The sequence below is a fragment of the Triturus cristatus genome, chromosome 12 (genome assembly GCF_964204655.1).
Source record: "Triturus cristatus chromosome 12, aTriCri1.1, whole genome shotgun sequence".
Lineage (NCBI taxonomy): Eukaryota > Metazoa > Chordata > Amphibia > Caudata > Salamandridae > Triturus > Triturus cristatus.
The window spans coordinates 832972813-833000345 of NC_140595.1; the positions used below are offsets into that span (position 1 = coordinate 832972813).

The 27533-nt window shown below is 48.5% G+C and overlaps 1 protein-coding gene across 2 annotated transcripts in view; it reads right to left on the reverse strand.

The window, feature by feature from the left end:
* The window catches only part of KIF1C (kinesin family member 1C), a 949797-nt gene that overhangs the window by 95552 nt on the left and 826712 nt on the right, over positions 1-27533 (reverse strand). For both annotated transcript variants that reach the window (XM_085638138.1, XM_085638139.1), the window contains exon 20: positions 12679-12751. In XM_085638138.1, the coding sequence (XP_085494264.1) occupies positions 12679-12751 (73 nt within the window). The remainder of the gene's footprint in view (positions 1-12678; positions 12752-27533) is intronic.

Sequence of the window (27533 nt, forward strand, 5' to 3'; positions counted from 1 at the left end):
GATGGCCGCTAAGTGTACTCTGATCGATGAATATTTTAAACCAGATTTAGCCAAGTACAGGAGGTAAGTAAGGAAGAATAACCTCCTCCTGCCCAGTGGTAGGATTAAAAAGATTACGAGTGCACCATAAGTAGAATCGTTTCCAATTAGAGGAGTACGACGCCCTTGTGGAAGGTCTCTTTGCCTCCTTTAGTATATGCATACAGTCCTGCGGTAAATTCAAATGTCCATATTGCAGGACCTCAGGTGCCATGCTGCCAAGTTCAGTGAGGGAAGGTCGGGATGTAGAATCTTCCCCTCCATCTTGGTCAACAGGTCCGATCTGTAAGGAAGCCTCCTGTGGGGGCGCACCGACAGCTGTAACAGGTCCGGGTACCACTACTGACGAGGCCAGTCCGGGGCTATCAGGATCATTGACATGTTGGACCGGATGAGTTTGGATACCACTTTGGGGATCAGAGGCAGAGGAGGAAAGGCGTATGCAAATATTCCGGACCAGTCCATCAAAAGAGCATTCTCCCTCGTCCCTGGACGGTGGAACCTGGAGGCGAAGGCGTGGCATTTTTTGTTTTGATTGTCTGCAAACAAATCCATGAAAGGTTGCCCCCACTGAAGGAAGATTTCTGCCACTACCTCGTCGTTTAGCACCCAGTCTGGCTGATCTTCGAAGTGCCGAGTGAGAGTGTCTGCTCGTACATTTCGTTCCCCTGGAAGGTGTACCGCTGTGACGGAGAGACCTCGGGCTAGAAGCCAATGCCATATCTTTTGAGCTTCCAGGGAGAGAGGGCGAGAACGCGTACCACCCTGTTTGTTGAGGTAATACATGGTGGTCGTGTTTCCTGTTTGGATGAGGATTGAGTTGGACATGATCGAGGGATGAAAAGCTTTCAGAGCTAGATAGACACATTCGGAAGCTGCTCTGTACTTGCTGAGGAAATGGACCTTTTAGGAGCCAATCGTCCAAGTACGGATATACGAACAGACCTCTTCTGTGTAGAGCCGCTGCTACCACCGCCATGCACTTGGTAAAGACTTGAGGGGCAGATTTTAGACCGAAGGGCAACACCTTGAACTGGCAGTGATTGTTGCCCACCAAGAATCGCAGATATTTGCAATGACGGGGAATTATAGGAATGTGGCAATACGCATCTTGGAGATCCACTGAACACATCCAGTCGTCTGCCTGCAGATGTGGACATATTTGATGAAGCGCCAGCATGCGAAATTTCTCTTTCAAGATGTTTTTTTTTTTCAGCGCTCGAAGGTCCAGGATAGGTCTGAATTTGTGCTTCTGATCTCTTTTTGGTACAAGAAAGTACCTGGAGTACACTCCCTTTCCCCGTTGAGAGGGAGGAACTTTTTCTATGGCCTTTTTTTGTAGAAGGGTTATCACTTCTTGTCGTAGCAACTTTAGCTGGTGAGGACGAGATCTTTTTGGCGGAATGTCCTTTGGAGACACACGGAAACGTAGTGCGTATCCATTGCGCAGTATACTGAGCAACCAACGATCTTTTGTTATGTTGCACCACTCTTTCAGATGATGTGAAACACTTCCTCCCACTGGAGTGGGCAACGGCGGCAGAGGAAGCTCTGGCTCATTGCTTCCCTGCTGATCTAGCTGTGGAAGAGGACTGCTTCTGATTACCTCCTCTACCTCCGTTTGACTTTCGACTTTGGAACTGTGATCTTCCTTGATTTTTGCTTTGGGACCACTGAGGGGTTTGAACCCTCTGTTGGTATCCCTTGCGCTGGTTGGGTCTGTATCTCCGCCTGAATTCTTTTTTCTTCTCTAACCCCACCGCCTTCACAGTGTCTAATTCGGCTTTCATTCGAGCCATCTCTTCATCTGTATGGGTGCCAAACAGTGAAGAACCAGAAAAAGGCAGGTTAAGGATCCTCTGTTGAGCATCCAGTTTGAGAGCTGTAAGCCTTAACCAGGCAGACCTCCTTGCGCAAATGCAATGCGCATACGAATGCGCTGATAGAGTGGCACCATCCGCTGCAGTGCTAATCATTTGGTTAGCTACCAGGGATCCTTCTGTAATGACTTCCTCAAAGTCCTTTTGATCCTCCTTTGGTAGCTTCTCTTTGAAACGATCCAAAGAGTCCTATAAGGCTCTGTCGTAACGACCTAATAAGGCTGCTGCGCTGGAGACTTTTAGTGATGACACTGCAGACCCACAAACCTTTCGTCCCCAAGAATCCTGGGACTTACTCTCTTTATCCGGGGGGAACCAACGCATGTGCAGAGACTGCGTGTCTTTTACGTGCCGCTGCGACGATAACTGAATCTGCAGGCGGATCCGTTTTCAAAAACACCGGGTCTGTATCAGCAGGTTTGTATTTTTTTTGTATTCTGGCAAGTGTAGCCTTAATCGCGGAGGGTGTTCGAAAAATGTCCATCACTGGTTCCAGAAGCCCAGGAACCAGAGGTAGTAATGGACGAGAAGCAGATCTTTGGTGCAGCGTCTCAAAAATCACTGTCGTTGCGACCTGAGGAATGGACATTTCAATGTTCAGCTTCTTGGCCCCTCTCTGTGGCACATCATGATATGTGTTAATGTCATCTATCGGAGACACTTTCGACTGAGGGCTGTCTGATAGAATAGGCGAATAGTCTCTTTTAGAGGAGTGGGTGGAGGAAGATGACCATGAAGGAGACCTCCTTCTTCGGTGATGGGACGTAGAAGGCCTGCGTTCGAGATCTTCCTGCACGGCGCGGACGCACCGGCGAAGGCGATCTATCTACCTCTTGTACCAATCTTTGTAGAGGAGATCTGTGGATAGGGCTAGCATATTCTTCCTCCCTTCTTGATGCTCCCGCCGGAGCCTTACTCCAGTGATGGACTGGTAAAAGCCATCTTGGGGATAGGTGAACAGAAGGAGGGGCCCTCCTTTGATGTGATAGGGACCTTTGCCGTGACCTCCTCGAATGATGTTCTGGGGACGCAGATGGAGAATGCGTCGACGGACGTCTCGAGGAATGAGAGGATGAGTGTCGTGACACTGACTCAGACACCAAAACCACTGAACCCTCTCCAGATCTAACAGATGTGGGTCTCGTCGTCGAGCGTATAGCCCGCTCCGACGGAGCCCTTCTCGACGTCGATCTAGATCTTCTTCTAGCGGTCGAACTTCGACCAGGTTCTGGGATCGATCTCGGCGTTGACTCCGCGTGTTTCGACGTCGAATGTCTCGACGTTGAATGTCGCATTGACGACATCAAGGTACTTCTTCGTCTCGAGGTCGAGAGTTGTGGGATCGACGACGCCGAAGGACTCCTTCGCCTCGACGCCGATTGGCGGTGGGATGACGACGGCGGAGGGCTTTTTGTTCTTGATGCCGATCGCCGCCTGGTTCGCGACGGCGGAGGACACTCTCCCCTCGACATCGATCGTCGTTGGAGTGACGACGACGAAGGATTGCCAGCCTTCGACGCCGAACCTCGAGCCGATGCCGGTGGATGGCTGCTGATCCTCGACGCCGATCGTCGCCGGGTTGACGATGGCGGAGGACTTTTGCTCCTCTACGCCGATCGCCGCCGGGTTGACGACGGCGTAGGCTCACGGATCTTCGACGTTGACTGTAGGGACGTACCTGCATGCCTGCGTTCTCTCGACGGCGAGCCCGCTGTCGAAGGTCTTTTCTTGGACATATGTCCCTTCGGCGGTTGTTTTCTCAGCGCCGAGCCCGACGCTGATGGATTCCTACTCCTAGAAGAGGATCTGGGCCTCTTTGAGCCCTTTCTCACCGGAGACCTGCCTCTGGAAGCCTTTTCTGCCAGCCCATAAAGACGTATACGCTCCCTGTCTTTCAAAGTTCTTTTAGAAAGAGACTGGCAATGAGGACAAGTCTTGCGAAAATGATCTTTAGGCAGGCAGTGAATACAGACTGAGTGAGAGTCTGACCTGGCCTTTTTTCCATAAGAAGGGCAGGGATCAAAAAGGGATGGCATTTTGAGTGGAAAAAATGTCAAAATTAGTCAGAAAAAGTAAACACCTTACTTGACTAGATGTAAAACGTCGAAGTAAGATACATTTTCCGGAAAATTGTAGATTATTTCTAAATAAAACCAGAAAAAGGGTGGAGCTGTGCAACCAGGGTCCTGACTGAAGGAGCCGGAAATAACAACTGACCTAACTGTCACCCCGGAGGCATGATGGGAAGCTAGGGGTCATGGGTGCCTTAAAGGCACGGTACCAGTTTTTTCTATATTGCTATGAGTTAGCTTTCTAGTCTTTCTAGGCTGTAGTTTTCTGCAATGCAGCCTGTGAGCTGTCAATGCTTTCAGTCCTATCTAAGGGTTTGTGCTAAATGCTAAGCATTAAAGCAGTTTTCAAACATGCTTTGCTGTTGTTTTTCCCTGGTTTTTTGGATATATTGTTTATAATAGATATATTGTTTATAATATACAGGGGAGTCCTTACAGCATTATTCAGCTCTGGTTATGAAAGGCTGCATTTGCTATTTTATTATATATATATATGTATATATGTGTGGAGATGCATATATGTTTGTCACATATATGATTGTGTTTCCGGGGTCCCGCACATGGGCGGGAATATTCTAGTGCTTATGACTATTGGTGAGGATCCCCTGAAAGAGAACCTGAGTTTCCGAATTTCTCACGGAATGAGCGGGAGAGGCGGAAAAGCGAAGGCAAATAACCATGACCATTTCATCCATTGCCCTATGAGAGTGGGTGTGGGAACCTGGAGCTACAGTTTGGGCATTTTGCGTTTTTGGCTGTGGCGAATAGGTCTATTTGCGGAAATCTGTGGAAATCCCCATTTTAGAAAGTAAGGAAGGAGAACATGGTGGTGAAGTTCCCACTCGTGAATTTGCTGCCTTCTTCTGCTGAGGAGATCGGTAATTTGATTGTTTACTCTTGGGAGACGTTCTGCCAGGAGATATATCTCGTTATGGATTGCCCAATTCCAAAAGGCTTGAACGAGTGTTGACAGTTGGAGAGAGCGTGTCCACCCCGCTTCTGCACGTAATACACTGCAGTCATGTTGTCCGTTCGGAGTAGGACAGTTTTGGCTATGAGATTTGAGTGCTAGGAAAACAGCTAGAAGCTCTAGATAGTTGATGTGGAGGTCCTTGTGCTTGTTGCTCCACATGCCTTGTATTGTGTAATCTTTGATATGAGCCCCCCCAACCTGTTAGAGATGAGTCTGCTGTGAGCACGATCTGTGGAATAGCGTCGATGAAAGGCCAGCCTGCTGGTAAGTTTTGTGGGTTACACCACTGTAGAGAGCGATGGGTACAGCTGTATACCAACACTAGATTGGTTAGTCGACCCTGCGATTGATTCTACTGACGTGCTAAGCACTCTTGTAGGGGGCGCATGTGAAGCCTTGCATGGGGTACTATTGCGATGCAAGACGCCATCATTCCCAGCAGCTGCATGAATACCATAGCTGGTAATGCTTGGTTGTGCTGAAACTGTAGAATTGTAGTTTGAATATTGCGTATTCTGGCTACTTTGGGGGAGGTGAGAGCTTTGACTGTGTCTAGACTGGCTCCTAGATAAGACTGCATCTGTGAGGGATGCAGGTGAGATTTTTGAGCATTGATGGTGAACCCCAGTTGGTGAAGTAGATCTATCGTGATCTGTGTATGTTGTAGACATTGCTGATGAGTGCTGGCTTTGATAAGCCAGTTATCCAGATAGGGGGAAGATGTGAATTTGTTGTCTTCTGAGATGAGCAGCTACTACTGCCAGGCATTTGGTAAATACTCTGGGTGCTGTAGTCACTCTGAAGGGAAGCACCTTGATTTGGTAATGCTTGCCTACGATCACAAATCCGAGGTATTTGTGATGAGCTGGATGAATTGGAACGTGAAAGGAATATGCTACTTACCAGTATGCATCTGTTCTTGGCATGTAGAGCTGCAGAGTTGTACACTTAGCATAGATCGCCATCTGGTGTTGGGCCCGGATGTTTGCAGTTTGTTTTTCTTCTTGGACAGTGTTTGGAAGTCACGAGTTTGGTGACTCCTCCTTCGGTCCGTACTGCGCATGGGCTTCGGCTCCATCCTCAGATTGTTTTTCGCCAACAGGGAAATGATGGAGCTTGGTAATCACAGTGAGAAACCCATGTGTGTAGTATCTAAATAAGATGTACTGGAACGGATACAGGTAGCCGGGGAGGCGGGTGGGCGTGTACAACTCTGCAGCTCTACATGCCAAGAACAGATGCATACTGGTAAGTAGCATATTCCGTTCGAGGCATATGAGCTGCAGATTGTACACTTAGCATAGATTATATAGCAGTACCCAACCCTAGCGGCGACCACCGGTATCCGTTGCAGTGGTTTGAAATAGTGTCTTTAGTACAGCCTGGCCCACTCTAGCTTGCTGCTTGGAATGCACATCTACACAGTAATGTTTTGTGAAGGTGTGCGGTGTAGACCATGTGGCTGCTTTGCAGATGTCATCTAAGGGTATATTCCCTAGAAAGGCCATAGAAGCCCCTAACTTTCTTGTAGAATGGGCTTTAGGCGGAACAGATAATGTTCTTTTAGCCTTTTGGTAGCAAATCTGTATGCATTTTACAATCCACCTAGCTATCCCTGATTTAGAAATGGGGTTGCCTTTATGTGGTGGAGAGAAGGAGACGAACAATTGTTTAGTCTTCCTGAAGGGTTGCGTTCTTTGTATGTAGTATAGCAAGGCCCTTTTTACATCGAGTGTGTGTAAGGCTCTTTCTGCAACAGATTGAGGTTGCGAGAAGAAGACAGGTAATTCCACCGATTGATTGAGATGGAAGGGGGAAATGACCTTGGGCAGGAACTTCGGATTTGTGCGAAGTATGACCTTGCTGTGATGTATTTGTATGAAGGGTTCCTGTATAGTGAACGCTTGTATTTCACCAACCCTTCTAAGGGAAGTGATAGCTACGAGAAAAGCTGTTTTCCAGGTGAGAAACTGTAGCTCGCATTTATGCATTGGTTCGAAGGGCGGACCCATTAGTCGTGTAAGAACTAAATTTAGATTCCATACAGGGGAAGGTGGTGCCCTGGGAGGAATTACTCGTTTAAGGCCTTCCATGAAGGCTTTAATAGCGGGCACTCTGAAAAGAGATAAATGCTGTCTGTTTTGTAGATAAGCAGCGATCGCTGCTAGGTGTAGGCGTATGGATGAATATGCCAGGTTACACCTGTGAAGATGGAGCAGATAGCATATGATGTGCTGTATGGATGCATCTAAAGGGTTGATTGTATTGTTACGGCAGTAAATAACAAATCTTTTCCACATTGCGGCATAACATGCTCTAGTGGTAGGACGTCTGGCTTCCATGATGATGTTCATGCAATCAGGGGGAAGGTTAAGGTATCCGAATTCTAGGATTTCAGGAGCCAGATCGCCAGGTTGAGCTGAGCTGGGTCCGGGTGCCTGATTTCTCCATGGTTCTGGGTTAGGAGGCATGGGGATAGGTGCAGTTTTTGATGTGGTACCACTGATAGTTGTAGTAGCGTGGTGTACCACGGCTGCCTGGCCCACGTCGGAGCTACCAGAATGAGTGTGAGGGAGTGCTGTTGTAGCTTCCTGACCACTAATGGAATTAGTGGGAGAGGTGGAAAGGCGTATGCAAATCTGCCTGACCAGTTCATCCATATCGCATTGCCCTTGGACAATGGGTGTGGGTATCTGGCGGCGAAGCTTGGGCATTTTTTGTTTTCGTGGGTGGCGAAGAGGTCTATCTGAGGATGCCCCCACTGTTGGAAGAATGGCTGAAGAACTTGTGGATGCAGTTCCCATTCGTGTAGTTGTTGCGTTTGTCTGCTGAGCAGATCTGCCATGGTGTTTTGTACGCCTGGAACGTGTTGTGCCAGGAGAAAGATGTTTTGGGGAATTGCCCATCTCCATATGCTCTGGGCTAAGCGGGAGAGCTGGGGAGAGTGTGTCCCCCCCTGTTTTTGGATATAATACATTGCAGTCATGTTGTCTGTGCGAATGAGGACTGCTTTGCCCGAAATCTGTTTTTGGAAAGATTTTAGGGCTAGAAAGATCGCCAAGAGCTCCAGATGGTTGATGTGGAGCAATTTTTGCTGTGGCGTCCATAGACCTTGCATTGTGAGGTGTAGGAGGTGCGCTCCCCAGCCGGAGAGCGATGCGTCCGCTGTTAGAATCACCTGAGGAACCGGGTCCAGGAACGGCCGCCCTTTGGAAAGGTTTGTGGTGTTCCACCACTGCAGAGAGTGATGTGTGCGGCCGTCCACCAACACCAGATCCGTCAGCTGACCCTGGGCCTGGTTCCACTGTTGTGCTAGGCACTCTTGAAGTGGACGCATGTGTAGTCTTGCATGGGGCACTATAAAGATGCAAGACGCCATCATTCCTATGAGCTTCATGAACACTCTTGCTGGAAGAGAGTGTTGGGGAAGGAATGTTTTGCGTAAGGCTTGAATGCTTGTGATTCTGGCTGTGTTTGGATAGGCAATACCTTTGGAGGTGTCTATAGTGGCCCCGAGATATTGCTTTGTGTGAGATGGTATGAGGTGGGACTTTTGGTAGTTCACCGTGAAGCCTAGCTGGTGGAGCAGTTGGATGGTGCTGTTTGTATGCTGCACGCATTGGTGGTAAGACGCGGCTTTTATCAGCCAGTCGTCTAAGTAAGGGAAGACGTGAATGTGTTGACGTCTGAGGTGTGCTGCTACTACCGCTAGGCATTTAGTAAACACCCGTGGTGCGGTGGTGACCCCGAAGGGGAGAACCGTGAATTGGTAATGTTGCCCGTCCACCACGAACCTGAGGTATTTCCTGTGAGAGGGGTGTATTGGAATGTGAAAGTATGCGTCTTTCAGATCCAATGTTGTGAGAAAGTCCCCCTGACAGAGGAGCGGGAGGACTTGTTGTAGGGTGACCATATGGAAATGGTCTGAATGTATGTAGGCATTTAGAGGCCGGAGGTCCAGAATGGGCCTGAGGGTCCCGTCTTTCTTTGGTATTAGGAAATATAGGGAGTAAACCCCTAGATTTTGTTGATTGATGGGGACCTGCTCTATAGCGTGTTTTTGGAGGAGGGAGAGTACCTCCTGTTTGAGCAGTGTGGAATGTTCTTGAGACATTGGGCGGTGCCTTGGTGGGATATTGGGTGGGGTAGATGTTAGCTCGAGACAGTACCCTGACCGAATGATTTGGGTCACCCATTTGTCCGATGTTATGGACTCCCATGCGTGGATAAAGTTTTGTAGTCTGCCCCCGACCGGAGTGGAATGGTCTGGGGGGAGCGGAGGGAAGTCATTGTGTGGGCGGGGTGGCAGAACGGGTGTTGTTAGTTTTGCCCCTGCCCTTATTGTTGTTGCCTCTGTAACCACCCCTTTGGTTGCCCTTTGAAAAGGTATTTTGAGGAGGGGATTTGTAGGAGGTAGAGGTGCTATCGGTGGAGAAGCCTCTGCCTGTGCCACGAAAGGAGGAGCGTCGAAAGGAACGTTTAGACGCTTGTGTTTGGAGTGCCCCCATAGACTTTGCTGTGTCTGTGTCCTTTTTCATCTTTTCCAACGCTTCGTCTACCTTGGGCCCAAAGAGCGTTTGTTGGTCAAAGGGGTGATTGAGTATGGACGCCTGGACTTCAGGCTTAAACCCTGAGATCCTGAGCCAGGCATGGCGACGAAGCAGGACACTGGTATTTATGGCTCTAGAAGCAGTGTCGGCTGCATCGAGGGCACACTTAATGGAGGTGTTTGTAATGAGTTTACCCTCCTGTATTAGCTCATGAGCCCTACGCTTGTGTTTCTCGGGGAGGTGCTGCATAAGAGCCTCAAGTTCATCGTAGTGTGCTCTGTCATAGCACGCAAGTAGCGCTTGTGTGTTTGCAATGCGCCACATGTTTGCAGCTTGAGAGGCGGTGCGCTTGCCAGACGCGTCTAGGAGTTTGGATTCCTTGTCTGGCGGTGGGGCTTCTCCTGAGGACTGGGAGTTAGCCCGCTTTCTAGCTGTAGAGACAACTAGGGAATCTAAGGGAGCAGGGCCCTTAATGTATGCAGGGTCTGTGGGTGCCGCCTTATACTTTTTCTCTATTCTAGGGTTTAGTACCCTGGCCCTGACAGGGTCTTTGAACACCTCTGCGGCATGCTTGGTGACACCCTTAAGCATGGGTAAGATGGAGGTGGATTTGTCCTGTATGTCGAATGTATCCAGTAAGAAGTCGTCTTCCACTGGTTCAGTGTGCATGTCCACCCCATGGTAGTGTGCTGCTCTCTGCACTAAATGATGGAACCCTAAGGAGTCCTCTGGAGGAGACGGCCTGGATGGGTATAGGTCGTCCTGAGGAATATCGGGTACATCAGGGTTATTGTAATCCTCCCACGGGTCTGGGGTCCCTGGTGGAGTGGGATCCATGGGGGCATCCGCCGGATAATTGTCCGGGTCCCCGTCGTCCGGATCTGGGGACGGGGCCGGAGAGTAGTGAGGTAAGGGTGGCGGAGACCTGGGAGGGGGAGGGGGTGGAGGAGGTGGAGGAGGTAGGGGAGGTGGTAGTGGGGAGGGCACTCTGAGGGGAGAAGTAGCAGAGTCCTTCCGTTTGGGTGGTGGAGGAGGAGCCGGAGTATCAAGGCGTCTTTTCTTGATAATTAAAGTCAATAGTCCAGTCTTTGGATCTTTGGACAGAGTCTTTTGTAGAGGGTCTGGTGTAAACAGAGCCAGTGGCGTTGAATCGTCCGTCGGCACCGGTGATTTCGGAACCGAGGACTTCGATGGTTTGTGTGCGCCATGCTTTTTTGGGGCCTCCTGTTTTTTCGGCGTGGAAGGAGTTTTCGGCGCCGGAGCGTCGGTGCCGACAGATTTATGTTTGTGTTTGGTCGGCACCGAGAGTCCAGGCTTCGGCACCGGTGGCTTCGGAGTCGAGCTGGATATTGCTTTCTTCGGTGCCGGATGCTGTTTTTCGGCACTGGGCGTCGGCTGGCTCGATCCCGAGCTGCCGTGAGACTTTGGATGCTTCGACACCGAGCCCGAAGGTGGGGTGATCGAAGCTTTGGTCTTGGTTTTGCCCAGGCCGGCAGGCGAGGGAGTAACCTGAGTCTCTTTGGTTTTGGGCGCGGGGGTGGGAGGGGGCACAGTACTCACGGCCCGCTGCGCCGGTGTGATGTCCTCCACGTCGGAGTCGTCGGCCTCGGAAGCGCTGACGACGTCTTCTTCCTGCTCGGTGTGTGTTTGCCCCGAAGCTTCGGCGCCGTCTCCGAAGATGTCCGGTGGAGCTGCAGACGATGAGTGCGCCATGGTGCGTCGAGCTTTTCGATCCCGGATGGTTTTCTTCGATCGAAAAGACTTACAGGCGGGGCAGTCTCTGGCCTCGTGTTCTGGAGAGAGGCAAAGATTACACACCTGATGGAGGTCGGTGTGGGGAAATTTAGACCCACATTTTGGGCACTTTTTGAACGGAGTCCTTTCCATCGGCCGAGACCGGAGTCGAGGAGGGCCCGAAGGCCGGTGCCGATGTACGGGATGGAGAAAAGTGCCGCTTCGAGAGATGAAGATGATGATGAAGAAACTCGAAGAAACGAGGATTTTCCGTCGAGGCTGGAACCGTAGAAGTTCGAAGCCGGAGCACGAAGTATCACATCCGAGCCCGATGGCGGAAAAAAACAATCTGAGGATGGAGCCGAAGCCCATGCGCAGTACGGACCGAAGGAGGAGTCACCAAACTCGTGACTTCCAAAGACTGTCCAAGAAGAAAAACAAACTGCAAACATCCGGGCCCAACACCAGATGGCGATCTATGCTAAGTGTACAATCTGCAGCTCATATGCCTCGAACATATGTGTTTTTGAAATCCAGAGTAGACAAAGTCTGCTCTCTGTAAAAGCGGGAGTACCTGTTGAAGTGTCAACATGTTAAAGTGCTCTGACAGCATATAATGGTTTGGTTCTCTGAGATCCAGAATAGGTCTGAGGGACCCCTGCTTTTTGGGGATTAGAAAATACAGAGAGTAAACCCCTGAGCCCTAGTACTGTATGGGAACTGGCTCTATTGCTCCTTTTAGTAAGAGGGACTGGACCTCTTGTTTGATCGATCTTGGATAGCTAACCGAGCGCGGTTAGGCCTCGAAGGCAGTCCACGAAGCTTTCCGATAGAAGGTCGATTCTGATGTCGAAATGATACACGGAGAATTGAGAACGCGTACGGAAACAATACCGTCGAGGTAGAGAGGATTGCGCATCAAGGTAAACCCGAACAACGGCTTCGAATGGGAGCGCAGCACTATATGTCTGAACCCGATGGCGGAAAAAAACAATCTATTAATGGAGTCGATGCCCATGTGCACTATCACCGAAAGGAGGAATCACCTTATCTCGTGACTAGGAAAGACTTCTTCGAAGAAAAACAACGTGCAAACATCCAGATCCTAGATGGCAAGAGTATGCAAAGCATGTGTATCTACAGCACACATGCCTCGAACAATGATCTACTCCTAGTTCCGTAATGTAATTCAAGACCAAAATGTTTATTGACAAAGTGTGAGTAGTGAATCTTAAAACAAATGAAATATAAGTCATAGATGAAGAAGGTGTTAGATGATTTTAATTATACAAAAGAATAAATGGATAAAATTTACCACCTAATTTTAAACTTGCATCGGTGAAATTCCCTACAATTAAATTAACACAAAGAAAAAGGATTTAGTTTACATTTATACAATTAAATCACACAGACTCTTCTAAGTAAATTACCAGCCGCTGTTGTTCCAGTAGTAGGTCTGCTTCTTCCTTCTCTCGCTTGTACTGGTACTCCAGGTCCTGCAGCCTAGTGGAAGATGGGAGAAGATTTCAGCCGATAGGAATATATGCTACTCCCAAGGTACCCCTTAATTGCTCTCAAGCGCAGTTTGCCTCACCCTTCTGTATTTCAACCTACCACTGCCTTGTTCACTGTTTCATTGACATCTGTTTTGTGCCACTCTTGCAGTGAGTATTTATCCTTTCTCTTTGCACTTATTCTCTTGTAAAATTATCTCAGTCCACCTGTTTTAGACAGTTCTACAAACAAAAAAAACTTCAAGATCCAGCAGCACCCAATTAATTAAGTAGGCTGAGGTCTCTGCTTGAAAGTGTATCTTTGAAGAGCCAACAACCGTGTTTTTAAAAATATATTGCTTACTACCACTACCATACATTTTCTAGCACCCTCCTTTATTATTATTCCTATTATCCATTTTAAAGGTACTCAATTTATCATTCTCAGGATTCATCAGCTGCAACAGAGGTCTATTTAAGATGCATGGTGATTTCCAGAAAGGAGATTTGGCAAAACCCTTTAAGGTCAAGCTCTTTAGAGCTGCTCAAAGCTAGAAGGGTATAGCCACTCTGCTGATGTGCAAATGCATAACCTGGAGAATGTCTCAAACTCCAGTCCAATGTGACAGGATGCATTTCCATTGTGATAGGACACACCTGAATGGCAAAACAAAGAATTAACAGTAACAGACCTTTACAGGACAAGGTACATGGCTCCCAATGTACACGCTCAGTTTCACACTTTTTTGACTAAATGTTTGTGATTTTTTTCTTTGAAGTGAGCAGGAGACATAGGCATGCATACATCCTGTAATCAAATTTGTTACTTAACTATAGGAGGAGTTTTGCAGCTTGAAGGCTTTCTAGATTCAAATGCTGTGTATTATTCCAGTATCTAGTGGTTGGGTCCAGTATTGTCTTTATTTTGGGCATTGATGTTGTTTGGTGCTATATCTTTCCTTTAATGACATCAGAAGTTTGCTGCCGGAATCCCCACAGCGCGGACATCATCTTGATTTTTTGTCGTGAATCCACATTATCCCTCTCCTTTTGCAAAATCTTGCACTTGTTTCCTGGCAGAGTTGGGAGGGTCGCATGTGAATTCAGAAAGTTTTCAAGATGGAAAACTACATCTACAGGTAAGTAACCATTTCATTTTGCAGTGTTAATCTTTCTGGATTGACAAGCTGTGCATAGATTAAATAGCAGTGTGCGCTTGTCATCCGGGCGGGAGGTTGAGTGTGAAAAGAGTCAGTATTTGTGGACAGGTATTTAAGTACTTTCTGTCTCACCTGCATTTCCTATGCTAGCTTGAATATCTACTAAAGAAGCTTATAGACCTCATCCAGGCACGGCACTGAAGTGCCAAACTGGAACCTATTGTTCACCTTAAGCAGTCGGTTGTGTCCAAGCCAGAACATAGTATAAATTTCGCTGCATAACTACCATCCTGAATAGCTTGAGCGAGGCATGCCCAAAGGCCATCCGGACCAAACTTTGTGCCATCACGTCCCAAAGGGCATGGGAGTAGCGGCCTAGAAGACAGCTGGCATTCACTGATCTCAGAGCAAGACTCAGAGGAGAAAATGTGCTTGCCCAATGTCTCTAAATCTTTTTGACTCCTGATCAGGTAGGGTTGTAGCAAAGACGTTGGGCCTGGCTTTATTGGTGGACACTTGTAGCACCAAACTCCCTGGCATTTAATGTTGTATAAGAAAGGCTGGGATGCACGGTGCACAGTGATGGTGAGGAGCGGCCTGTCTATTAACAGGTGTACCGAAATTTGGTTTCGCCCAAGTGCCCAAAAGGGTATCTGTGAAGGCCTCATTAAATAGCAATAGAGGTTCTGTAGGGGCCTGACCAGGCTGAAAAACCTCCTTCAAAACATCAGCCGTCTTCTCTATAGTGGGTACCTGTAGGTCTAAAACGTCTGATGCTCTTTGCATAACAATGGTGAAGGAGATGCTTTCCTCAGCAGCACGACTGGAGGTGGGGGCTCAAGCCCTGTGTCGGTAGAAGAATCCAGCCCACTGGCATCTTGGAGTTCGTTATAACAGGTTTCCTCATAACATAACATAACGTGTATTTGTAAAGCACACGTTTACCAGTAGGGATCTTGGCGCAGAATAACAGATGTTTATTGTTAACCAACTCAATGGTACTCATTTTATCAACCTCAGTAGGATGAAAGGCTGTGTGGAGCCGCTGGGATTTGAACCTGTGACCATGAGGTCAAACACAGACTCCTACAGTGGATGTGTTAGTCCGCTAAGCCACCAGATCCGGCTCATAATGCAATGGGATACAATTATCATCCCCTTCATCATAATTGCCATTGTCCGAGTCTGTGCCAAAAAGACAGTGCAAAGCTTGGTCCCCGCTGTGTGGTAAGGGTGAAATGTCTCAATCTGAAGGACTGCCTGTTGGCTGCGTGCCATTCAGAACCTGGTGCAGCCCAGTCGTGGGAGAATTTGCTCAGTCGGATAGCACAAAGGGCTTCAAATCCTCCTCCTGTGTCGGCAGCATCAGTGTCAAGGTGAGGGGTAACAGCGCAGGGTTTGACGCTGGAACCGAAATAGACATCAGAACCAGTGCTGAACCCAATGTGGGCTCAAAGGGCACAGAATGTGCCAAGGGCAGACCTGTCTGATGAACAAGTTACTTACCTTCGGTAACGCTTTTTCTGGTGGATACAGTATCTGCCTGGTGATTCCTCACCTTGTGAATATCCCCTGCGCCAGCAACATTCGGAAACTTTTGTAGCACTCCACGCCGATGAGGTCGAAGACGACGTCACAGAGGCACAGCTCCACTCGCGACTCCACTGACGTCACTGGATCCATAAGAAGACCTCGTCGGCGTGATGAAGTCAGTTCCGCCTTTTTTTCCGTGCCTTCGAGGCACACACACGAACTGACAGCAATATATATACAGTATACACAGTACATAATATACAGAGCAACACACACAGTGTGGAGATAATATAGGAAGGCAAAAGAAATAACACAATGCCTTTGACAGTCACAAATAAATTTCGAAACACCATCATTAGAATTGTAGGTATACAAGGGTGGACAACGGAGAGGCGGGTGGGTCAGTCAGGAATCCACAGGCAGATACTGTATCCACCAGAAAAAGCGTTACCGAAGGTAAGTAACTTGTTCTTCTGATGGATACATCTGCCAGTGGATTCCTCACCTTGTGAAAAGATTCCCAAAGCAGTCCCACTCCCGGAGGAGGGTGTCCACCTGAAGGACGGAACGAGCAAAGTGTCCGTCCCTCCTCACCTCGGAATCCAAGCAGTAATGCTTTGCGAAAGTGTGGAGGGAGGCCCAGGTTGGCGCCCTACAAATGTCCTCCACAGGCACACCCCTAGACAAGGCAGAAGTAGAAGACTTAGCCCTAGTAGAATGAGCCCTTGCACCCTCTGGAGGTTCCTTACCGGCCAAAGAGTAACATATCTTGATGCACAAGATAATCCATCTGGAAAGGGTGTGCTTGTGCACCGCTCTGCCTTTCCTGCAGCCAACAAAGCCCACGAAGAGCTGGTCATCCACTCGTAAGTCTTTAGTCCTATCGAGGTAAAAGCTCACCGCCCTCTTAGGGTCCAAGCGGTGAAGCCGCTTCTCCTCCTTGGAAGGGTGAGGGGGAGGATAGAAGGTAGGAAGGGTAATGGATTGCCCCAGATGAAAAGGAGTTACCACCTTAGGCAGAAAAGCGGACCTGGTCCTGAGTACCATTCTTTCAGCATGAATGGTCAAGAACGGGGCTTTTGAACTCAGAGCTTGAAGCTCACTTACCCTCCTTGCCGAGGTAATAGCAATGAGAAAGACGGTCTTGAAAGACAACAGCCTCAAGGGACACTTGTGCAAGGGCTCGAAGGGAGAACCCATCAAGTAAGTTAAGACAAGATTTAAGTCCCATTGAGGCACAATAAAAGGAGTAGGCGGAAACATATTTGTAAGGCCCTTAAGGAAACGTAATACAATAGGTGACTTAAACAGGAAAGGCTGATCCGACAAACAAAGGAAAGCCGATAAAGCCAATAGGCAACCCTTCACAGTAGCTACAGCAAAGCCTTGCTGAGCTAGAGAAAGAGCAAACTGAAGAATGTTAGATAAATGAGCCCTCAAAGGATCACTAGACGTCTCTCCGCACCAAAGAACAAATTTAGACCACCTATAGGAATAGATAGATTTGGTGGAATGACGTCTGGCAGACAATATTACATCTACCACGTCAGGCGGGAGAGAAAAATAATTCAGGTTGCCCCGTTTAACCTCCATGTACTGTCCTTGAAGCGGACTCACGCAGCTTGGGAATAGAGATGCTGTGATTCATCGCGCAGAGAATATCATCCAGACCTACACAGTGCATGGTCGCTGTTTCCAGAACTTACCAGGGATTAACCATACCGCTGTGGCTATAGCAAGTTGATGTAAAGAACAGGTCGGCCAAACCGTACCCCTGACTGCCAGCCTTTCCTCACACTGAGTACCCGGACGGGTCCTCTTGTGAGTAATACCCTTTCACTTCTCACTTGTGGCACATCACTAGTTCACAAGGCTGCGCATTAAGCAATCCAGATGTCCCTGCATCACTAGTCCTGAGGGGACCCCGTACTGATAGAGGGTAGAAACGCCGTCGACAAGCTGAAAGAGCGAACCATTGCCCAGCGCGTATTATTATATACGGTTGCTGTTTACAAAGAAATTATACAAGAATGGTCGCCTTTTAAGATTTATGGAAACCTTGTATATAAATATACACCCTGTCACTTACGATTAGGTTCCATTTTTCACTTAGGGACACAGTGCACAAATATCTGTTTTATTGTAAATTTAAACAATGTATATAATAAGTCTGTTGTGTTTATAAAACAAGTCATAATTGTACTAATGTGTTGGTGGTTCCTTGCCCTCTGACATTATTCTACCCTCTTTTTTTTTATTGCGATTGTGCAAATTATATTGCTTGAATCATTTTTTATGAGGCCACAGGAACCTATGTTTCCCTTTATATAACCATTACCCTGGTTCCGTTAGTGAGTAGGGTTCCCCTGTCCTTTCTCTTTTGACCGTTTAATCTCCAGGCATGAAGGTGTAAGCTCTGGAGGTGGGGGTGTAGAACCTGCCCCTCTGACTGCGAGAGGAGGTCTGCCCTGAGAGGGAGACGGAGCGGAGGGCACAAGAAGAGATGGAGAAGATCTGTATACCACACCCTTCTTGGCCAATCCGGGGCGATCAAAATGACTTGGCCCGGTCTTGGCGAGTCTTCCTCAGAACCCGAGGAATCAAGGGTATGGGAGGAAACGCGTAAAGGAGTCGTGCGCTCCAACTCAACTGAAACGCGTCCCCCAAAGCTCCCTGCATCGGATACTGGAGACTGCAGAATGACGGGCAGTGAGCGTTCTCGTGAGTGGCAAACAGTTCCACCCGAGCAGTTCCCCACGTCCGAAAGACGTGACAAACCACTTCCGGATGGAGCCTCCACTCATGGTCGGCGGAGAACTGCAGACAGACTGTCTGCACGCACGTTCAGAACTCCGGCCAGATAATTTGCCATCAGACAAATCTGATGATCCTGAGTCCAGGACCAGAGACGCAGAGCCTCTCTGCAGACACAATGCGACCCCACTCCTCCCAGCTTGATGACATACCACATCGCGGTAGTGTTGTCCGTCAGGACTTGAACCGACTGACCGCGAAGGGAAGGGAGGAAGGCCTTGAGCGCCAAACGAATCGCCCGCAATTCCAGAAGGTTGATGTGAAGCAACCTCTCCTCTGGAGACCAAAGACCCTTGATCTCCAGATCCCCCAGATGCGCACCCCACCCTAAAGTGGATGCATCCGTTATTACTGTGGCCACCGATGGGGGTAGATGGAAGGGCTTTCCTTGGGACAGATTGCCCTCCACCAAAACAGATCCGCCGCAGCTTCTCTTGAGATCCTCACAGACACCCTGAGATCTCCCTTGTGCTTATACCACTGCCTGCGGAGGCACCACTGGAGCGTCCTCATGTGCCAGCGTGCATGGTTGACCAACAGAATGCAGAAAGCAAACAGACCGAGCAGACGAAGGACCTTCAGGACTGGAACGAACGCTCCATTGTAAAACAAGGGAATCATTTCCTGTATATCGAGAATCCTTTGTGGAGGTGGAAATGCTCGACACACAGTAGTGTCCAGTACCGCCCCTATGAACAGGTTGCGCTGAGAGGGCACCAGGAGAGATTTGGGCACGTTTATCGAGAAACCCAATTTGTACAACAGCTGGGTTGTAACTTGCAGATGATGAAGCACCTTCTCTGGCGACTCCGCTTTGATCAGCCAGTCGTCCAGATAGGGGAAAATAGGAACCCCCGACCTTCTGAGAAGGGCTGCCACCACCTTGGTGAAGACTCGAGGTGCAGTAGTAGAACCAAACAGAAGGACCGCAAACTGATAATGTTGCGACCCTACCGTAAAACGGAGATACTTCCTGTGCGACTTCAGGATGGGGATGTGAAAATACGCATCCTGCAAGTCGATCGACACCATCCAGTCTTCCTGTTGCAGCGCTTGAACCTGCGCAAGGGTGAGCATCTTGAACTTTTCTTGCTTCAGAAAAAGATTCAAGATCCTGAGGTCCAGGATTGGACGCAACCTGCCATCCTTCTTTGGAATCAGGAAATACTGGGATTAGCATCCCTGACCCCTTTCCTGCTCTGGAACCACCTCTATCGCACCTTTCTTTAACAACGTTAGGCCCTCCTCCTGGAGGAGAAGAAGATGGTCCTCCGAGCAAACACCTTGGCAAGGAGGGTAATTTGGAGGAAATTCCCGAAAGGGAAGGGCGTACCCATTTTCTACAAGATCTAGAACCCAAAGGTCTGTAGTAACCGATTCTCAATCTTGTAGAAAATGGGTAAGCCGGCCCCCCACAGGATCAGCATGATCCAGAATGGCAGATCTAGGGCTGCTTTGCAGTGGTGAGAGGGACGGAGGAAGAGGAAGAGGAGGCGGAGAGCTGCCGACCTCGAGCACGACCTCTGATTCTGTCCATGTAGCTCTTATACAGGGTGTTTTGTTGCTGTTGTTGCTGCTGCTGTTGGGGCTGTCTGTAAGTACGAAAGGATGATCTTCCAAAGCCCCTGTACCTCCTAAACGAACCCCTAGGTTGAGTCTGCAGACCCAGAGATTTGGCCGTGGCTTTGCTTTCTTTAAATCTTTCCAGTGCAGCATCAGCCTTTTTACCAAAAAGCCCCGAGCCGTCAAAAGGCAAGTCCAGAAGAGTTGCCTGCACATCAGGGGAAAACTCAGATGACTTCAGCCACGCACTCCTCCTTGTGGCAACAGATGAGCCCATAATTCTAGCGACAAAGTCCGCAGTATCCAGGCCACTTTGGATTACTTGACGTGCAGCCGCTTGAGTGTCTGAAAGCACCTCATTAAAGTTCAGTCTATCCTCCTCTGACAATTTAGGGGCCAGTTGTTTAGCTGAATCCATTAGAGCATGGATAGATGGGCCCAAAAGACAGGTGGCATTCGTCTATTTTAAAGCCATACTGGCAGAAGAGAAGACTTTTTTGGCTGACTGGTCCAGTTGTTTAGCACCCCTGTCACTAGGGACTTGGGGAAAGGCACCTGTAAATCTTTTAGAGCAGGCAGCCTGAACCACCAGACTCTCCGGAGAAGGATGGGAAGTCAGAAAGTCTGGGTCCCCTGGAGCCGCCGTATATCTTCTTGCAACAACTTTAGAGACCGCAGGAGCAGAGAAAGGTTTACGCCATACTTCCATGACCGGTTCAATAATAGCGTAATTAAATGGAAGCAAAGGTTCCGATACAGAGGAAGGAGAATGCAAAACCTCTGTGAGGATATTCGGTTTAAACTCAGCAGATGGTAACTGCAGATCCAAAAGCTCCGCCGCCTTTTTAATAACTGAGTTATAGGGAGCTACATCTTTTGAAGGGGTATCAGCCGGAGGAGTAATCTCCCACTCAGGTGACAAGTCCAGGCCACTAGCCTCTTTCAACTCCTCAAAGAGATCGTCAGATTCCATAAGATCACCTTCTTCCACCTCCTCCATTTGGTACCTTTGCTCTTCAAGAACCCTTAGCGCTTCCCTCCTGGATCTGATTCTTACAACATGAGTCGGCGGCCCCGTAACTGAATCCGATGGTGCCGGCGTCGAACCCGGATCCAGAGGAGCAGCCGGAGTCGAACGAGGTCGAACGGGCGCCGGTGAAGATGGAAGCGGCGTCGTTGTCCTCGGCGCCGGTAAATGCCATGATGGCGTCGCCGGGAAAAATGGCATGAAGGGAGCTTAAGGGTAAGCGTGAGGAACTCCCAAGTTGAAAGCCATCGGACCCATGGGACCCGAAGGCGCTCCAGAGGGGTACAAAGCTCTAGTAAAGACCCCATACATCGCATTTAAATAATGTGTCAGATCTTGACCCGGGCCTGGAAAGGAAGGATAAGGCTCAGGCTGAGGCATCACTGGACTCGGGCCGATCGGCGCCGATGGTGGAACCAGCGGAGTCGAAGACTCGTCCGGAGCCGGAACTTCCTCAATTGGAACCGGAGAAGGAGCCGGAGAATGCTCCGGTGAAGCTGCAGGCGAGGTCAGGCCAACAGTAGAATCAGGCACAGAGACAGGAAAAGGAGACACAAAGTCCTTACGACGTCGAGAAGGTGAGGTCGATTTCGGAGCCGCATCCCTGTCCGAATGATGTCGAGAGCCATGTCTCTTCTTTTTCTTGTGTTTCTTGGATTTTGATACATTTCCCCGACGTCGACGCCGACCTCGATCTCGACCTTGATCTTCTTCGACCTTTCTTCTCCTTTTTCATTCTGGCAATGAATAATTTGGCCTCCCTTTCTTTCAGAGCCTTTGTGCTCATCTTGCGGCAGCAAGAGCATCCATCGACATCATGATCCAATGAGAGGCACCAGACACAGTCCTCGTGCGGATCCGTAATCGACATGTGCTTACCGCACTCCCTGCAAGGCTTAAACCCGGGCTTCTTAGTCGACATTTTCCAACAAGAAGAAAAGAGATTCCAGCAGGAAAACAAAGTAACCAACAAAAGCTACAGAGAGAGTCCCCTAAAACCGTTAGCGTTGACGGCGCGGAACAAAAGGGAACTGAGGTCATCACGCCGACGAGGTCTTCTTATGGATCCAGTGACGTCAGTGGAGTCGGTGCCGTGCCTCTGTGGTGTCGTCTTCGACCTCATCGGCGTGGAGTGCTACAAAAGTTTCCGAATGTTGCTGGCGAAGGGGATATTCACAAGGTGAGGAATCCACTGGCAGATGTATCCATCAGAAGAAGTCCGACTGAAAGCCACGAACGGATGCTTGGGTCCCGAAGATACTCCAGAGGGAACTAGAAAAGTGCCATCATATGCAGCATGGCCTCTCTGAAGGCCTCTACTTTCTAGGCATCACCAATTGACTTGAGACCTCAGGGTGCATTGGGGCTAGATTCAGAATTGGCTCAGATCGAGATCGGGAGCGAGGCTGGATGGCACGTTGACGCCTTCTTTGGAGTCCGAAAGTGTCGGGAAGGGGCTAATTCCCTTTCTGACTTCTTATGTTTTTTCTTGGAGTTACCTTAAGATTTTGACCCTGATGATGATCTGGTGCGGGAACAACTTTGGGAGTTCATTTCAACTGGTCGCGGCGTGAAGTCCTCTTTGGTGAAAAGGTTTGGCTTTGCTGTCCTATATGGCCTTCTGGCTCATTTTGTAGCAGCTATCATATGTCCTTAAGTTGTGCTCTGACCTCAGGCATAAAAGTCAAACTTCATGAGGGTCGGTCACAGACATCTGTTTTCAACAGGCCCTACATGGTTTGAACTCTGCAGTCTTAGGGGGGACGTTATCCCTTGAACACTGGGGAATTTTGGGATGAAAATTGGGTCTTGAAGACCAAGGAGAAGCTCAGGATCCGTGTCTGAAGGCAGGGAAAGAAATGAACTGACATCAGCGGGCATGGGTGGTGCATATATGCATCTCCAATTGTCACTTCCAGAGCGGAACAGTGGTGAGGAGCTGCACAACACCAACTAACGGGTGCACAGGAGTGCTGCTTTCAAGTTTCCAGATCCAGTCGACAGTTGGGGAATATTCACAAGGTGAGAAATCTGTGGTTAGAAGTATCCATCAGAAGCTCCTCGTGTGTGCGCAACATGCCTTGTGGGATCCATCGGTCGCTATGGTGACAGAGGGAGATAGTTGTTTGAAAGTCTGTCTACTACGATGTTTATTTGAATAGTTTTACAAAGCGCGAACAAGACCCACAGGGGTATCAGAGCACTGTACAAAGTTAGCCCAGCAAGGGTACAAACATAATGAAAGTAAGTTAAGTTATAACGTGGGAAAGCATTCAAGTTAAAGAGTATGGGGTATCAACGGTGCCTTAGAACACGCAGAGTATAACATCATAAAATAGAACGCACCAAAGAAGTGCCATTCGAATCAAGGAATTTTAACAAAAACAAGAGCGAGATCATCTATTAATGCAGTTAAGGAGCCATCGAGGACTAGATCAAAATAAGGTAAACAAAATAAAATAAGTCATCAGTGTAATACCACAAGAATTAGGTTGTTTAACAAACATAAGAGCATGATCACAGGAAGAGGGAGTTAATGTTCGTTCTGTAGTAGTCGTTTGACCAGTTTTTTAAAGGAAGTAGTGGAAGGATTGGATCTGATCTCGGATGGCAAGGAGTTCCAGATTCACGTAGCAAGACCGGTGAAAGCACGGTTGTAAAATCTTTTCTATTAGAATATTGGAGGTTTCAAAAGGAGGGTGGACGTACTTCTTAGATTCTGGCTGTAGCCTAATAGATCAAGCTTATTTGCTAGGTAGTACGGGGTGTTGTAGTGTATGGCTTTATGAGTCAGTCAAGCTATCTTGAGTCGGATTCTGGCTTCAACAGATAACCAATTTAGTTGCAGAAGGTCGGGAGAAATGTGATCATATTTCCTTGAGTCTGTTATAAGTCTAGCCGATGCGTTGAGGGTAGCTCCGAGTGGGGCCAAGCTAGCTTTGGGAAGTCCAGCAAGGGTCACCAGCTCATATTCTAATCTAGGGATAATCAAGGATTGAACCGCTGGTCTGAGATCTTAGGGGTGGGGTGGAAAGGTTTGATTTTCTTCAGTGTGTTAATTGGAAATTGGCTCCCCTAGTAGTAGCACTGATGTGTGCTTGCATGTTTAAGTGTTTATCCAAGGTGATACCTAAAGATTTGGCAGAGTCTACAACATGAGGTGTGCAGTTCAGAGCAGTTAGGTGTTTAATCCAGTCAAGGGTAGGAGCAGAGGGATTCGGTGGGGCGATCAAAAGAAATTCCGTTTTGAGAGTGTTTAATAGAAGATGGTTCTGAGCTAACCATTGTTGAGTTTGTGCAAGTGCAGCATTTAATGTTTTCATGTCCTCTTGAGAGGAGATCTTCAGGTACAGTTGCGTGTCATCCGCATACATGTGGTATTGAATGTTCGCTCGGTTCAGAATGACAGCAAGTGGTTCCATAAATAGGTTGAAGAGAGTGGGCGAGAGTGCAGAACCTTGGGGGACTCCAATCATGACAGGGGTACTGGAAGCTAGGGTATGATTAACTTTTATACTTTGCATGCGGTTGTGCAGGATGGAGGCAAACCATATTAGGACTGGCCCGAGAAACCCATCCTGTGTTGAAGAAGGACAATCAGGTTTTCATGTTTGATGGTATCGAAGGTTGAAGACAGGTCCAGAAGGATCAGGAGACAAGGGACATTTTGGTCAAGGGCTCTCACGGCGTCATCAACAATGTGCCTTAGTGCCGTTTCAGTACTGTGCCCAGATCTGAATCCTGACTGATGAGGGTCGAGGAGATTATATTTCTCAATGTGGTTGCAGAGCTGCGAGTGGACGCATTTTTCAAGCAATTTAGCTAGAGTCATACTGCTGGCAATAGGTCAAAAGTTGTTTGGATCTGATAGGTTCGTGTTGGGCTTCTTAGGAATGGGAGTAACTTGCCCAACTTTTAGACATTCCGGAATCTTTCCCTATAAGAGGGATTCATGAATGATCCTGGACCAAAGAGGGAGAATGGCTGAGTTTAAATCTTTCTAGAGCTTGGCGGGTAAAGGATCACCAAAATGGTTGGAGGGTTTGAGGAATGCAATGATGTGAAGGAGCTAATTGCAATCTGGTAGGAGAAAACAGCTCAAAGAGCCGTTGTTTTTGAGAGAGCAGCCCAAAGGCGAGTATATTGTCGAGGATTCTGCCAGCTCCACTGATCCTCCTGGAGGTTTCTTAGGTAACAAAGTTAGGGTTGCAGGAAATAGCTCAAACTCGATTTTCCTTGTTTTTTCGGAGAAGTGAGCTGTAAAGTCCTCACCACTATGGAGCAGGGATATAGAAGTAGCGTTCTGGTTAGATTGTTCCTTAATGATTTCAAAGAGTTTTTTGAGTCTATTTTTGGCTCCATCCAATCGAGTTCTGAAGTGGTCGGTTTTTGCTCAGCTGATGTGTTTGTTGTAGGCGCTTCTCATTTTTCTCAGTTGAGTGAGATTTGTGGTGGAAGGTGTATTTCTCCAGAGTCTCTCAGAGAGTCTAAGATTGCACCGTACATCATTTAGGGGACCATTAAACCATGGTTTAGAAAGTTTGACTGGTATTCTTTTGAGCTATTTCGGAGCAATAGAGTCCAGAATGTTAGACAACGTGTTAATGTAATGATCAGAAAGATCATCAATGTTGGTCATATTAGGGGGGGGAGGGGGGGGCTGTTGTCTATTTTTGATGATTGAAGTTAGCATGCTCATGTCTCTCATTTTGCGAGTCAGTTGTTTCACTTTCAGGGGTTGACCCTGCCTACCTAAGCCCTTATCTAAGATGAGGAAGGGAATTTGAAAATGATCAGACCAGTCACAGGGTAAGATGTCCCCTATTTGTATGATGTTGTCTTTGGCAATGATGAGGTCAAGAGTGGCGCCTTTGTGTGTAGGGCCTTTACAGAGCTCTGAGAGATTGAGGTCAGAGAGAAAAGTCTAAAAGTAGCAGTGTAATCTGTCTATGACAACCACTAAATCCAGCCAACTCTCTGTTTTTTAGGCGCCGAGGCTAGGCGCCTACCGCGGCTCTGTGTGTCAACTACAATTCCCAGACACCCGCCGCTGGATGGGCGGGGCCTCCTCGTCATAGCCAGGCGGCGCGAGGACACAGCGCGCGTAATCCTGTCTATGCAGTGCCGTGAGTATCCACGGCTTCTTCGTGTCCGAGACGCCGGATTTAGACACTTCCTCCATCTGCTCCCTCCGGAGGAAGCCGACACTGAAGGAAGCGCCGCTACGTGGAATTTGGATGCAGAGACGCACGCTGAGGTAAGCGCTGCCGTCTCTGCTATTTCAGGCCACTTGGACTTAGTGTTTGCTCGGGGTTGCAAACACGTATTGGAAACCCGCGCTGTTGGAAGCGCTACTTAACCTGGGAGTCGCGCCTTGCCCTCCCGTGGATTTTGGCAATTTAAGGAATGGCAGTAGAGAGCGCTGACGTAAGCGCTCTCCTGCCCTGTTTTCCGAGACTCCCCTCTCCTTTTGGGATCCTGGAGTTCGAGGTCTTTGAGGGGGGAGACATAGAGCGCTGATGTAAGCACTATCCTGATCGGCACCCCCTGGTTTCCTACCTCATGGATCAAGGTCAGATGTTCGGGGGGCCTTAGCGCACGACTGAAACGTGCTTCTTGATTTAAGTTTACATGCTGTTGGATTACTTTGGCGTACTATAAATTGCTGAGCCCAAGAACCTATTGGGCTGATAGGGGAGGCATGAGAAACCTCCTTCCCTTTGGAACACGCCTTACTGTGTGCTGGAAAGGAATGAGTACGGGTATGTATGGGGCTGAATGTTTGTGATGCACTGTTGGCTAGCTTGCTGGTGGGTTGACCTGTCTTATCTTCTCATTGTAGGTAAACTGCGTGTTTACAAGAGAGACGTGTTTTCCTGTTGGTCACAGTGTCGTAGCCAGGAAGAGCGGCTCCTTAGGTAATACACAGGGTTAGTGAGACCTTATGAGTGTAGCCAAGGTGTGTAGACTAAGTGCTAACCACATGTATTCTTTTGTTACAGGTCTCCTCATCCCCGCTGTTCCTACCCTAATTCCTTTCCCTCGCCTGATTGCCTTAATACTCTGTGTCGTAATATTCAGAGTTAGGGACGTCGGGAGGTGGACCGCTTTGTGCTTCGCCCAGGATCCTAGGGAGTCGCAGTGGATCTGATAGTGTTGCCTATGACCAGTGTCTCTGTATCAACTCTTGTAGTGGAGCCATATGGAGCCTCGCATTTGGTATGAGTGCAATGAATGATGACATCAAGCCCATCAGATTCACTCCAAATGGTGACACCATGATTTGGTAATTGTTTCTGTTGCAGTAACCCCCCCACTTTTTGCCAGACTACTGATGCACTTTTTCTTGGTGTGCCCTGGGTTCCTGTCAAACAGGTTTTCCAGGGCCTGTGTTCTTTTCCCAAAACTAACCCAATTGGCATCTCTGGCCACAGGTCAGCCCCTGGTAAATGGTACCACAGGTACCCAGGGCACTGTGACCAGGGAAGACCTCAAAGGGCTGCAGCACTTATTGTGGCACCCTTAGAGGCCCTGTACCTTTACCCACACACACTGCCTTTGCAGGCTGCGTGTTTTGGTGCAGAACAAAGTAAAGCGACATGGCACACATCCCTGTGTGCCATGCCTACAACCCACTTGCCTGGCATAGATCAGTCACTCCTCTAGCTGAGTGCCCTATGCCAGTGGTGAGGGTA